The sequence below is a fragment of the Onychostoma macrolepis genome, chromosome 03 (assembly GCF_012432095.1).
Source record: "Onychostoma macrolepis isolate SWU-2019 chromosome 03, ASM1243209v1, whole genome shotgun sequence".
Classification (NCBI taxonomy): domain Eukaryota; kingdom Metazoa; phylum Chordata; class Actinopteri; order Cypriniformes; family Cyprinidae; genus Onychostoma; species Onychostoma macrolepis.
In genome coordinates, this window is record NC_081157.1 from 47356329 (window position 1) to 47370836 (window position 14508).

The following is a 14508-nucleotide window of genomic DNA, read 5'->3' on the forward strand; positions in this document are numbered from 1 at the left end:
TATATATATATATATATATAATTAAATATTTATGCATTTATACAAAATAAATTTAGATATAGTTTAAAGGCATTGCAACAAATATCATGATGAAAAATAATTGATTTGGCATGAAAATATCACAATGCAAATAGCTATGTAAAACTCAATTACATAACTATATTTAAGTTTAAACGTATTTTTGAGGTAAATTTTTATTTGAGTAAAATAAGTTACCAAGAAAAAGCATAATGCATGGCCTCTGTATGTTTTCATTATTTTTGCAGTTGTTTCTGGTGACACACTGCAGCTTTAAGACAGACACACAATTTGAACAAATACTCGCATTCAGAGAGCTACATTTCCACACAAACACTGTACGTGTTGACAGGCTTTTGTATCTATCCAGTGAGATCTTAACACACACACACACACACACACACACACAGGTGCAGGGTGAGCGTTGTAGGGATTTGCTTACAGACATTCTCATCATTGCCAGAGTTAAGCTATCATGTATTTGAATGCAGGGACTGTTCCTTAAGGCCTTCTTACACGCACACACACACACACACACACACACACACACACACTGCTCAACTTGAATGACTGATTTCAATTTGATGTTACGCTGGCACACGCAGACACTGTTTGATGCTTCGATAGCAGATTTATTGATTTCATTAGAGCACAAGATCATTTGGAGCTGGTAGATGCGTTAAACTCGCCAAAAAAAAAAAACACATCTAAGTTTCATTTCACTCCAGAATTAAAATCGTGATTGATGACTGAGCACATTTACTCACACATTCTCATTATTGTAATGTTGAAAGTTTTTAATTTCTCATTACTGTAACAGTAATATTTACTATATTACCGCAATGCAATTAGCTTTTGATTTAAATAAACTAGTATCATGACAGATAAACACTTTACATTTTAAATAACATAATTTTTCTGCATGAAAGTAATGAGAATTTGGAGAAAAAAATGTTTAAAGTTTGGAAGGTCCTAAAAATGAGCTATTTTCATTGCTACTTTGGGATTCCGGAGTGAAATTGCTTCCCTGTGTTTTGGGAGGTTCACGCAGGTGGTGTTTTGGCTTTTCTGTCGCTCCGTTCCTTATCCAGCGCTGCGTTCCTGTGGATTTGTGTATCTTAAACGCATCTGCTCTCTCATTCAGACCTTCCACTGTTCCCTTCTTGATCTGTTTGTCAGGTTTGCTGTTACATTTATATGATTCGTACGTTGTTTTTTTGCTAAGGCATATACAAGTTATCTTCAAAGACTCTCAAGTGATCGGACGGACGGACGTCTGTAATGTGTGTATGTGTGCACTTTACTGTTTTGGTCTGTGTTTGTGAGTTTGTGTGCAGCTGTACATTGTTAATTGTGCACTATACACTGCTGGTTGTGTTTTACAAAAGTTGGCATTAGCGGGTTTCTGCGATTGGCGTTTCTCTTGTGTTTTTTAAGCGTACTCATGTAGCCTTTTGTATCGGCTGAATTGCAATAATGATTCTACAAGCATTTTTAAGACACGAACGTGTGACGGCGTTTCTGCCAAACTTATCCGCCTGTCCAGAGTTTACAAACAGCTGAAAGACGTATGTGTTTTTATGTGTCTGTACTGTTGTTTTTGTTTTAAATTAAGACTTTAACACTCCTTTCAGTGTTTCGTTTTTTTTGAGATTTTACAGAGAAAAAGAAGTGAAGAGTTTATTTAAATAAAAGTGACATGCAGCTGTTAAAACACTGAAGTATCAGACCTTTTTTTTTTTTTTTTTTTTTTTGGTGTGGTTTCTGGGCTCTTTTTATCATACATGTTACTAACCATAAACAGATTTTGTCTCTTAGCTGTAAACTTGTCAGTGCATTTTCCGGTTTTCTTTCAATAATTGAGTGTTTTACTCACTTATGTATAATGGATAATTATATAGATTAGTGGTCGTACTCATACATTTTATTTGAAATGTCTTGTTACCTTTTGATTGTGGATGTTTTGATTTGTAATTCCAGATGATCTTTGATTTTTCATTCTATTTCAAGTAATGTTTATCATTAATCTCTTAAATAAGTGCATTAGATGCTACTGAATGCACATTGAAAGATTTGTATTTTTCCATAAACTGTACAAGTTAAGTCTGTATTATTATTATTATGATGGATCGTTCTCTCAGCTCAGCTGCCTACCTTTCATTATGAGAGGGAAGTTAACAGGTTTTCATTCATGTTAATTTAATCAAAGTCTTCTTAATTTTTAATTATGTGAATGTTTTGCTTTGTGTGATTATAGATGCTGTTTATCTTTAGTAACGCATGTAGTAAAGATCATTTAATCAAAAAAATTACATTAGATACTAGTTGTTAATTGTACATAAGTTATAAATGTCATGTTTGGTGTATATCTTTCCACATACAGTATAAGTCAGAGTTTGGGCACAAGTATTCAAGGTTGTTGACGTTTTGTATAATAGAAAATTGTTAAACAAGCCTGGAACTTATGCAATAATCAAAGCATGCGACACAAATGAAAACTACGCTTTTATTTGATCTCTCTCTATAGTACAATGTTTCAAAGCAGTTTAAAACATGAACCAGATAAAATATGTTGTTCGTATGAATCGTTTCACGTTAATAAATAAGCGGTAAAGTTGCTGGAAAATACGTTCCCTTCACAACTGAACTAGCATATTGCGGTTACATTGAGGGATTATAAAAATAGTTTCTGTTTCAGTTTGTTTTGTCATGCTTAAACACCATGAGGAGGATAGAGCTAAAAAAAGATGCTTTTACTTCACTGTCTTGTAAAACTTAAAAATGCAAGTTCCGTTTTCTATATATTGAAGACATTCTTAAATCGTTCAGCCAAAGGTGTGTCCAAACTGCTACCGTGTTTATATTTGCAGTACCAGCTAATCTATTCAGCGTTATCTGTTGTGTGCTAATGACTTATTAATGCGTGTGATTGTGAAGCGTCGCCTGGCGGACTCGCGCCGCGCGCTCGGTGACGTCACCGGGAGTGAACGCTCGCTCGCGGACGCAACGCATCGCGGAGCAAAGCATCATGCGGGGTTTCACGTCCTGAGAGCTGCAGATGAGCTGGGTCCACTGAGAAACGTGAGTACTGGGTTTGATCGATGTGTAGGTTCTGGAGATCTGTCTGAAATCGAGATCAGCATCAGCATCAGCGCATCCGCTCGCGACGCGACGCGACACTGCAGCGTTCGCATCCTCCGCCGAAACGATCGAGGAAATTATAAGCGCTCTCGTTTCTATCGACAAAGAATCAACGTGTTTGATTTATAAAGTCGCCGGTTTATGATTTCTTCGATTGTGTGTCTTTACAAAACCACAAACATCGATGACAATGAAATAACGCGGCGTTTTATTAGTTTGTGACTCAGATATAAGGAGGCCCTATCATTGTATCTTCATAAATGTTGATATCTTCAGTTGTGAAGATTCTCATCCTGCGATTGAAAAAAAAAAAAATAAAAAGCAAAGATGGAGTTTTTCTTTTGATACGTTTTTAAACATGGTTCCATGGTAATACCACGTTATTTTATTTATTTATTTTTTGGACTTATTCTATAATAATGCAACAATATATAGCCTTTTTTTTTTTTTTGGTGTGGTACATTGTGTACCTTGTAAATATCATAGTATAAAGGCGCTGCGTGTACCACAGTATTAATGTATCAACGAAACACCACAACTGCATTTTTGTAAGTGTATGCTGATAATACTTCAGTCCAGCATATAGAGGCTGCTGTTTTGATGACATTAACCTCAGTTCACCTCACCAACCCTCATTGTGTTCATTTAAAGCGATAGTTCACTTAAAATAGTGTCATTTAGGCCTAGAGCCACTGGTATGTGAGATGTTTGAGATGTTCATCTTGTGGAGCACAAACATGAGCTCAGATGCTATCAGTGTTTCGGTCAGTCGTGTTGTTGTGATGCTGCCGTCTCCAGATGACCGGGTTGGCATGGCAACACTGAGAACATCCACTTCCTGTAAGAGAGTCGTGAGTCAAACACTGATGCATCATCTCTGCAGGAGGAAGATCTCCGCTTATTCTTGTCTATATTAATAAATTCTACGGTGCCACGTGTAAAATCCACAGATTTTACAAACTTGTTCTATTTTTGCATCATAAGGCTTTAGGTAAGTGTTAAAAAAAAAAAAAAAAACTGTATGATTCACATGTTTCACTAGTGAAACCTCTATGGACCTTCACCTTTTTCACATTTCCGGGTTTCTAAGCAACGAGAGTCATAGTTGGGTTAACTTGAAGAGCAGTGAATGGGAGAGTACCACAAATATATATTTTTTTGCATTCTCATTTGCTCAAATAGCAAAAGAAAAACTCCACGATGGTGTTTTCATCACTTTCAAGCAAAGGAAAATTTACCGTTCCTCCCATAGACGCTGCATTAGAAACACCCTCGCATTAGCGTTAACTAGTTTTTTTTGTAATTTGATGCAAAGGTGAAATACAATACAAAGTATAGTGTTATAACTTTACATACATTTAAAAAATATATATATATATATATATATAATTATGAAGAACTTTCGAGGATTTACGATGCTGATAAACGCATGATCACAGTCTTGTGGAAAGGGTCCATTTAGACGATTTTTTATGACTAGTATCAGCTCCTCCCCCTGGTGTGTTTGCCGTGTTCTGATTGGCTCTCGTCCGCAGATGGCTCTGCTGTGGAGGAGGGGCGTGTCATTATCGGAGCGTTCAGGGAATGATTCTTTGGTTGGCATGGCGCCAGGGCCCGGGGTCGTTACGGTGGCCCCTGTGGGTCACAACAGGTCGTGGGAGACGCCGGTGGTCACCCCGGAGACGCCCATCTTCCTCATGACCCCCGCCGCTCAGACCATCTCTGGGATCTTCACCTGGACGGCTCTGCTGCTCACCTGCCAACAGGTGCCACACATGCATTCATATTCAGAAACATATTCCTTACACCTGAGAAACTCCTTCTAGACTCCACTATAAAGTTTAGTTACATTGTGACATATATATTTATGTATTAGAGAGGTAACGCACTAGATGTGCTTTTAATAAAACTTGGCAGAAGTAAGGCAATTTATTTTTTTAAATCAGTTGTACAAGACTAGAGAAACATAGGGAAAGGGCTGTGGTGCTCTGTTTTATAGAAAAGTAGGGAGATTTCAACACCCATAATGCACTGGGCTCAATCCGTCTGTCTGTGAGTGGAGATACAAAAATACAGAAGTGCAATCTGTAGTTTTAAAAAAAAAAAAAAAAAACGACTGCTGATTACTGTAGATGATAAACAAATGTGAACTTCTCAGGGCAGGCAGCACGTTTATTTGTATATTTCTATATAATTCTGGCTTTTTAACAAGGCTGGTTTGAAATATGCAAGCTTATACATTTTTAGGCAGTTATTTATTATATTATGTATTTAATCATGTTTCGTAAGGTCAAAGTATGTGTTTTCTTTTGTTTAAATGAAACAAATATTTAATCATATTTAAATGCGTAATACTGTTAATATTGGAGTTAATACTAATATAATGTATTATTACTTGTTTTTGCATGTATATATTAATAGGAAATATATATTGTGTTTAATTATAATATTGAATTTCATAAGGTTCAAGTATGTATTAATATATTTTATAATGTCTAAATGTGTAAAATACAATATTAATATTACAGTAAATACTAATACATATAATTTATTACACAACTGTCTAGTTTTTATATATATATATATATATATATATATATATATATAGTACTGTATTACATATACATTGTGTGTGTGTGTGTGTGTGTGTGTGTGTGTATACAACACTTAATTTTTTATTATTTACAAAGCAGTTTTTAATTAATTTCTAAATCTATGATATATGTAAATCACAATATTTATTGTAAGGTTCACATTACATAATATATCTGTGGTATCATAGAGGTTCAGCTGACATACAATGACCAGCAGTTGCTCTGGCAACAGGTGGCATGACATCAGAGAGCAGAGGTGGTTGCATAGCAACAGCATTCAGAACTGTGTGTGTGTGTGTGTGTGTGGTGTGATAGTTCAGCTTATGTGAACTTGTAAAACACACACATGGAGAGTTGTGCTGACAGAAGAGGCACCTGCTCCACTGACACACAGACATTTTTTCTCATGTTTGACAAACATACAGGAAGTTCTGTTTCTGCTCAGTTTACATGTTTAATTCATTGGCATGATTGTTTTATGTACCACACAGCATCAACATATGCCGCATGCATATTAATAAAGAATAATAAATGACAAAATGTGAGTAGGCATGATAATAAACATGAAAGTATTAATGTCATATTGTCTGTGTCTGTGTGTCTCAGATCTACATGCACTTGCGCTACTATAACACTCCTAACGAGCAGCGGCACATCGTTCGCATCCTCTTCTTCGTGCCGATCTACGCCTTCGACTCGTGGCTCAGTCTGCTGTTCTTCACTAACGAGGAGTATTACGTTTACTTCGACACCGTCCGCGACTGCTATGAAGGTCAGACACGCACATCTGCACTCTTTACACTTAGAAACTTGATTGCGACATTAGCACTTTTTTGAATCATGCCTGGTTCTGTAAATTCACATTACAATTGCAATTCAGCATCATATTTGCATAATAAAACACTGTTTTTCAGACAACTCTGACTTCTGTATAGATTAGTTAATGTTATGTTTTTTTAGTTTCTCTATAGTGTCAGTGATGCCTAACCATTCACCCCTATATTGTATATATTGTAAATCAGTGCGTTAATACCATGTTAACACAGTTTCCATGTAGAAACAGTAACTGTCTGAACTAGGGGTGTGCGATATTGACAAAAACATTTTTAAAAATGGGGTATTTTTCGATAATGATAATTAAACAATATTGTGCTGGTACCCTGGCTGGTTTAAGCCAGTCATAACTAAATATGACACTCAAACCACCAGCAGGTGGCGGCAAGTCGCTGTCTTAAAGAGTGAGTCATTGAACCATTCATTTGTATGATTCATTCAGAACTGCTGATTCATTTAGAAACGAACAAGTGACTGTTGTTATGAATGGCACATTGAATTATTGACTCAAATAACGTGTTCAAAAACAGATTCATTTATGAACGAAACACAGCAGCGCTACTATGAGGTGCACACATGTTCTGAACCGACTTTGTTTGGAACTATTTTCTTTGGCAAACTGAAGAAAAACAATGTTTTGTCTACAATGTATGTCACTTAATATGAACGTCTTGTTTGTTGAACGCGCTGATATTCAGGAAAACCGCATTTTTGCAACTCGCTTATTGTTAAAACAATAAATATCGCACAGCCCTAACTGTGGTAAGTCCAGTAGAAACTGTGCTTTATAGTAAATGTTGAAGGAATGTGAAGTTGAGATTTCTTTCACGTCTGGACCCGTTCAGTAGAAACAACACCTGAAGCGGCACAGATACAGTGGACTTTAATATCTCACAGCTTTCTCTTTCACTGCTCAGGAGATCTGTTATGTTTGGTTAATTTATGAACTATGTCTCAGATGTTTCCGCTAATATTCAGTGAACAGACCCAAATGAGTCAGTAGTCATCATCCAGTAACAGTCTAGAGCTACATTTGCATTTATTCATTTAGCAGACGCTTTTATCCAAAGCGACTTACAGTCGGGGAATACTCATATTGAGACTTTAGCATCTTCTTTAGTCGCGCTGTGTAGGAGGAATCATTTGATATAACGTAGATTTCACCGGTGTGTTTCTGCAGCGTTTGTCATCTATAACTTCTTGAGTTTGTGTTACGAGTATCTGGGTGGCGAGAGCGCCATCATGGCCGAGATCAGAGGAAAACCCATCCAGTGAGTTCAGCGTTTACTGCTCCTCTCTGTTTCTCTGTCACGTGTTACATCAGCTGATCTGAGGTGTGTGTTTATTCAGGTCCAGCTGTGTTTACGGCACTTGTTGTCTGTGGGGCAGAACGTACTCCATCGGCTTTCTGCGCTTCTGCAAACAGGTATCTCACACACACACACACACACAGGGGCGCCGCTATGGTTTCTGGGCCCCCTGGACAGCCCTGTTGTTGGGGGGTTTTGAGCTGGTTGGTTCTGTGCAGCTTTGCATTCCGCGTTCCATTCGGTAGATTGCGTAACCGGGGGATTCCCCTCAGTAGAAACTGCTTTTCCCCCTCCATCGCCGGGCCCTTAGAATCATCCTAACACCCCCTTATGGTGGACCTGCACACACACACACACACACACACACACATAAGGAGTAGTGGGAAAACAATTTTAACACATATGCGAAGTGCTTAATAATGACTCAAACTGCATAACAATAATTCATAATTATAAATAATAATATAATTAATTATCTGAGAAGATATAATGAATTATTATCAGTAGAAATAAAAAGCAAACAGAATATAAAAAAATAAATAACTGTATTTGTATATTGTGAATTTTCTCTTTGACACGCTAATCTGAATGAATGTTTTGCGTGAAAGAAGGATGAAAGTATGTGATATTATTATGAGCGAGTCATGAAACTCTGCAGTGGTTATCACACGTTTTATTTTTTTATGATTATATTTTAAAACAATATTGCTTCACCATTTTATAATAAAAGGTTATGTCTGCCTACTTTATGAAGTTTATTTGGCATTTTTCTTTATGATCTCTTTATGAAAAATTAATTTGAGAAATTTAAAATGTTCATTGTAGAAGTCAGTTCAAGTTTTTATTTTTGTCTATAAGTGAAAAAAAGTGTGTGCATATATTCCATACAGAATTTTAAATTATAATTTTAAAGGTATTTTGAAAAAATAATCATTTTATTAATGCATTTTACATTTTATTTTTTGGAATGTTACAAAAATGAATGTCCTTTATATTCAATATAAGAACGAATGTACACAATGCATAATAAAAGTACAAATGCAATAACATATTTGTGTGCAAAACCTTTGGATATGTTTTTCAAATTAAAAACGATTTCAGAAATATTGTGGATTGAAGCTTTAATATCTTGAAATCCCTTGGGGTTTCACCATCCATTTTAAAATCTAAACATTTCTGCATTCGACATGGTTCAAATTGTATGATATTTCTAAAAGATGAGGCTCTTAATTGTTTATCACACAACATTTCTAGATTTTTCTTGACCTTAATTTGGCAACAAAGGTCTTTGTTGTTGTTAAAGCTACACCATCTACATTTTTTGGAAATAATAATACCACCTAACTCCAGGCTACTTTATAAAGTAGGAATATTCAGAAAATGAAGAATGTTTGTTATAGTTGATTCTGTGTTTTTATAAAGCGTATAAGTGAATGTGTGTGTGTCTCAGGCGACGCTGCAGTTCTGTGTGGTGAAGCCGCTGATGGCCATGATCACCGTCATCCTGCAGGCCTTCGGGAAATACAGAGACGGAGACTTCAAGTGTGTCTGTTCATCGCTCTAATCAAACAGACATCAGTGAGTGTTTTATGAGAGACTGATAGTAACTGCATCTCTCTGTCTGTGTGTGTTTCAGCGCGGCCAGCGGTTATTTATACGTGACCATCATCTATAACGTCTCGGTCAGTCTCTCGCTCTACGCTCTCTTCCTCTTCTACTTCGCCACTCGTGATCTGCTGGAGCCGTACGGCCCCATGCTGAAGTTCCTCATGGTCAAATCCGTCATCTTCCTCTCCTTCTGGCAGGGTGAGTCTTCATCTGACCTGACATTTGATCTTCACAAATAACTCAACGTCTCAAGAGGTTTTTGGGACATTTCATGGAAATCATCCCTAATGGAGGAGGAACATTTGAAGATCGTTTGTATTTGCAGTTTTGTATGAAGATATGTTCATTAAATCAGGATGATTTCTCAAATGATCACTACTGAATGTAATGCGTCCTTCATCTTTAATGTATATGGTTAAATAAATTAATAAATGTTCATAAATATTAAAATTATAAGATGTCAAATATAATTCTTAAATATTGTTGTTAAAACATCAATATAATTGTTAAATGGAAATCTGAATATCTTCAACTTGAATGTTTAAACAAATTATAAATCTAAATGTTGTGGAAAATTACAGTAGTCTTGTAACAGATTTTTTTTTTTTATATAATTTTTACATTCAGTTGCCACATTTATTTCAGATGAATTCAAAGGAGATTCATAGAGTTAAATTACAAATGTTTTACAATGTGTCATTTTTTAATTAAATATACAATTTCCTACAAAAAAGAAAAAGAAAAAAGCTTTTTTTGTTAAGTATAGAACCTTCATGCACTCATTTGTTTTTTGTCTTGTTAAAATGTATTAATTATAGCTATCTGTACTTGATTGTAGACATTAGAAATGCTTGAGCGATGCACATCTGAATTGAACTGTGTTATTCTGCGTGCTGTAGGGATGCTGCTGGCGATTCTGGAGAAATGTGGCGCGTTTCCTCGCATAAACTCTCCTGATGTCAGCGTGGGGGAGGGGACTGTTGCCGCCGGTTACCAGAACTTCATCATCTGCATCGAGATGTTTTTCGCCGCTCTGGCGCTCAGACACGCGTTCACGTACAAGGTCTACATGGACAAGACACTCGACATTCAGGGTAACTGCATGCGTGCTCATGTAGTACATGATTCGTTTAGACTCGATTCTGATTCACAAACTCAGTTTGAATCGATTCCGATTCTTCTGGGTATCAGTTTCACTTTTCACTGCCGTGGCGCTGAGAGTCTGTGACAGAGACGTATTTCAGCTTTATAAATGTGCAAAATCTTCAATGTTTCTGACTGCTCTTTCTCTTTGTCTTCCTCTCTATCATTTTTCAAATATTAATTTCAATGTGGATGTGCTGTATTTTGTCTCTCTCAGGTTGTGTTCCTGTCTATGGCCAGTACGGTAGGTTTACTCGATTTTTCTCTGTCTTCATTTAATGCATAATTCACTTTAATACACATTGTATCTGTACAGGGAACCTTTCATTTTATTTAATTAGGTGTGTTCATTTTTCTTTTTATGTTTTAACATTAACATTTTTATATTTTATATTTTGACCTTTTTTAAAAGCTTTAGTGATTTTGTTGTGTTTGCTATTTTTATAATAGGTTTTTCTTTAAATGCGAATGGAATTATTATTATTATTATTATTATATATTTTTTTTCAGTTGTAGTGTAGTGTTTTTCCAATTAAATATTTTCTAGTTTGGGACCAAACTCTAATGCTGTTTATTAAAAAAATAGCAATGGAAATAACATTTTTACGATCAACTTTTCATAAAGAAGAGTTTAATTTTCTGTAGCATTTTTGTTAATAGGTGCATTATTGTCTCATGTTGTATGCGAGTCATTTGTCATATATATGAGATTTTAATTAATTAATTAATATTCAGATTTGTGTTGAAAATGTATGGTAAAATGCTACAGCCATGGTTTTGTCAGGCTGTGCTGTTAACTAAAGGCTATTGCCAGTTTTTCCTTAAATTCACCCCTCACAAACTTCATAACTGAATAGGGAAATAAAATTGCTCTGCAAGAGGTTTCAAGCGGTTATGTACTCGGTAAAACTGTCTGTCTGTCTGTGTTTCAGGTCGTTGCGCTCCCATGAGCATCTCCAGCAGTCTGAAGGAGACGATGAATCCAGGCGATATGCTGCAGGACGCCATCCATAACTTCTCTCCGGCGTATCAGCAGTACACACAACAGAGCCGCTCTGAACCGCTGAGCCGCTCCAACAGCTGCAGCAACGAGAAAACACTGCTGCTCAGCTCCGACGACGAGTTCTGATGCGCTCGCGTTCACTTACAAACACCAGTGAGACGATGATCATGATGCCTACATAGTCAGCATGTTTAGGCAGCATCGGTGCTTCCAGTATGCTACCTTTCAGTACTTCGTTGTGGCCAAAAGATTAATAGAGAATACTTTAATTCAGTGGTTCTCAAACCTTTCAAATGGAGTTACCACCTTTGATCAAATCAAAGCACAACTCATTCTATTAACAGCAGTGGAAGAATGTTCTGGCGAGGTTCTCTCAAAGTTACGAACAAACGTTCTTAATAAAGTGTTTGCTCAAACTTATGTTCTCAAAATGTTAGCACAAAAGCATTTGTTCATCTTTCATTGTTCACAAAACATCGTTCATGGAAGGTTTTTTTCCTGAAATGATTTAATTGGAAGTTTGTGTAACATTTTTTTTTTTTAAATGTTACTACTTGTTCCGGAACATTCAAAAGTAATGTTCCCATAATGTTTAAACAATGATAAAACGGAATGTTTCCCTAAGTCACATAACCGAGAGAAAACGTTTTTAAAACTTAAAAAAAAAAAAACATAACTTAATGAGAACATTAGCGAAACATATTCATAATACAGACGATTTTGATTAATATCATAATTCTGATCAATATCAATAACAGACAACCCAGTAGTTCCGATAAATCATGACGCTATCAGACCCCTTTTTAGGGCTCATCCACACGAAGCCAGAGCCCTAAAAAAAGGCTAATAGAAAAATACAACTTTTTTTTCCTCGTTCTTCCGTAAACAGCGTCGTCTCAAGAAATATCTGCGTACACCGAAACCGATTCAAAACAATGTAGTATACATGCCAGACCAGTATGTGGCGCTGTAATTATGCCACAGAGATACAAAAACGGAGAAGAAGACTTGAGGCATGTGCATAAATCTTGCACGCTGTATACAAACCCAACACAACAACAACAAGATGAACATGGAACAATAGACTTATTACACTATTTATTAATCTGTGTTAATGTTAGCTAATAAAAATACAGTCGTTCAGTGATTGTTCATGTTGTTGTTGATGTTACGTATCAAAATATGCGGATTGGCTGAACACATGAAATGCAAGCGTGTCATTTTCAGATTAATCCACTCTGGGACCCGGTTTCAAAAATAGCGTTTCACGCTCCCAAAACGCCGGATCCGTCTGGACGAAACGCCGATACGATACAAATTTTTACGTATACAGCTAAACGACGGGCCCTTAGACTTGACTACAGGAGCTTGAACTTTTTCGTCATGTTTTCAGCTGCTTTTCCGCACATTTAAAATCAAATTAAAGAATAAACATTTGGGTAAAATAATCTTCCGAAATAAATATATATCAATTTAAAAGTGCGGTTTGAGAATCACTGGTTTAATATTGTAACTGGAGCACTGTATGTGTGTCACGTGAAGCTGCTGCCTGTGAAGAGCGTCTCAAATCACTCACTAATGAGGGTTTATTAGCTGTAGTAGATCTGATAGCGTGAGACAGACTGGAGGATGATTATGAATCATAATGATGTGCCATATAAACACAAACGCTCCTCTCGGCACTTTCTACATGTATATTTCAGGGTAACGTTAAGATTTATTCACATGAAGTATCTAAATTATAAACTGCTGCAACTACAGGAGGAGCTAGCTCATGACTGAAATGCCTTAAACATCTGTTACTTTGAGAACGTTACCGTAAGAAAATAGCTGCAGATTTGAATGAAGCAATTTAGTGTCTCTTCATTTTCTTTTCACTCTTGAATGTTTTCCTGCTGTTTTTTCTGTTTTTCTGAGTAAATGAGACTGAAATCTCTCCTCAAACGGATGTAAAGATGAGTGAAATACAGATGGGACACCGATTAAACTTCACAGATGTTTGAAAGCAGCTGTGTGAAGCTTCCTCAGATAATTGTCCTCTTTCGTTTGAGTGTCTTTTGTTAATCTTTCCTTTCCAAACAATCTATATTTTATAGGCACTTTTAGCTTTACCTCTAATTATCAAAGTTTGTAGACAAAAATTCGAGGTGCATTTTGAACGTACCTGCCAAGAAAACTGAAGTATATTGTTTTAACATAATCCACTCTGCTGGTGAAGCTTCTGTTTTCACAGTTTATATCATGTATATTATTACACTACCAGTCAAAAGTTTTTCAACAGTAAGATGTTTTATAAAGACGTCTGCTCACCAAGCCTGCATTTATTTGATCCAATGTAGGCTACAGCAAAAACACTAATATTGTGAAATGTTTTTACTTTTTAAAATAACTGCTTTCTTTTAATATATTTTCAAATGTAATTAATTCCTGATTTCAAAGCTGAATTTTCAGCATCATTACTCCAGTCTTCAGTGTCACATGATCCTTCAGAAACCATTCTAATATTCTGATTTGCTGCTCAAAAAAACATTTATTATTATTATTATTGTTATTATTATGTTGAAAACAGCTGAGCAGACTTTTTTCAGGTTTCTTTGATAAATAGAAAGTTCAGAAGAACAGTATTTTTCTGAAATAGAAATGTGATAGCACTTTATCTTTTACTATCTTTATCATCACTTTTGATCAATTTAAAGCATATTTGCTAAATAAAAGTATTAATTTCTCCCCGCCCTCCCCCCAAAACACACACACACACATATAAAAGTGTGTTTACATAATATATGTATGTGCGCTGTGTATATTTATTATGTATAAATACACATGCATGTATATATTTCAGAAAAGGTTGTTTATA

At 35.9% G+C, this 14508-nt stretch overlaps 1 protein-coding gene across 1 annotated transcript; it reads left to right on the top strand.

Annotated features, from left to right (window-relative positions):
• Positions 1-7: 7 nt before the first annotated feature.
• LOC131536368 (transmembrane protein 184B-like) lies at positions 8-14391 on the top strand. The gene is made up of 10 exons (XM_058769251.1): positions 8-3099; positions 4695-4925; positions 6360-6525; positions 7768-7858; positions 7938-8013; positions 9348-9439; positions 9534-9703; positions 10405-10599; positions 10866-10892; positions 11581-14391. The coding sequence occupies exons 1-10, from the start codon at positions 2938-2940 to the stop codon at positions 11775-11777; spliced, it is 1407 nt and encodes a 468-aa protein (XP_058625234.1). The 5' UTR covers positions 8-2937; the 3' UTR covers positions 11778-14391.
• The last annotated feature ends 117 nt before the right edge of the window (positions 14392-14508 follow it).

Bases quoted from the DNA above. Each gene is read 5' to 3' on its own strand.
- LOC131536368 (XM_058769251.1), top strand. From the start codon at position 2,938: ATGCGTGTGATTGTGAAGCGTCGCCTGGCGGACTCGCGCCGCGCGCTC. The intron at 6,526-7,767 runs GTCAGACACGCA...GTGTTTCTGCAG, and splicing joins CGTCCGCGACTGCTATGAAG to CGTTTGTCATCTATAACTTC. The intron at 9,440-9,533 runs GTGTGTCTGTTC...TGTGTGTTTCAG, and splicing joins TACAGAGACGGAGACTTCAA to CGCGGCCAGCGGTTATTTAT.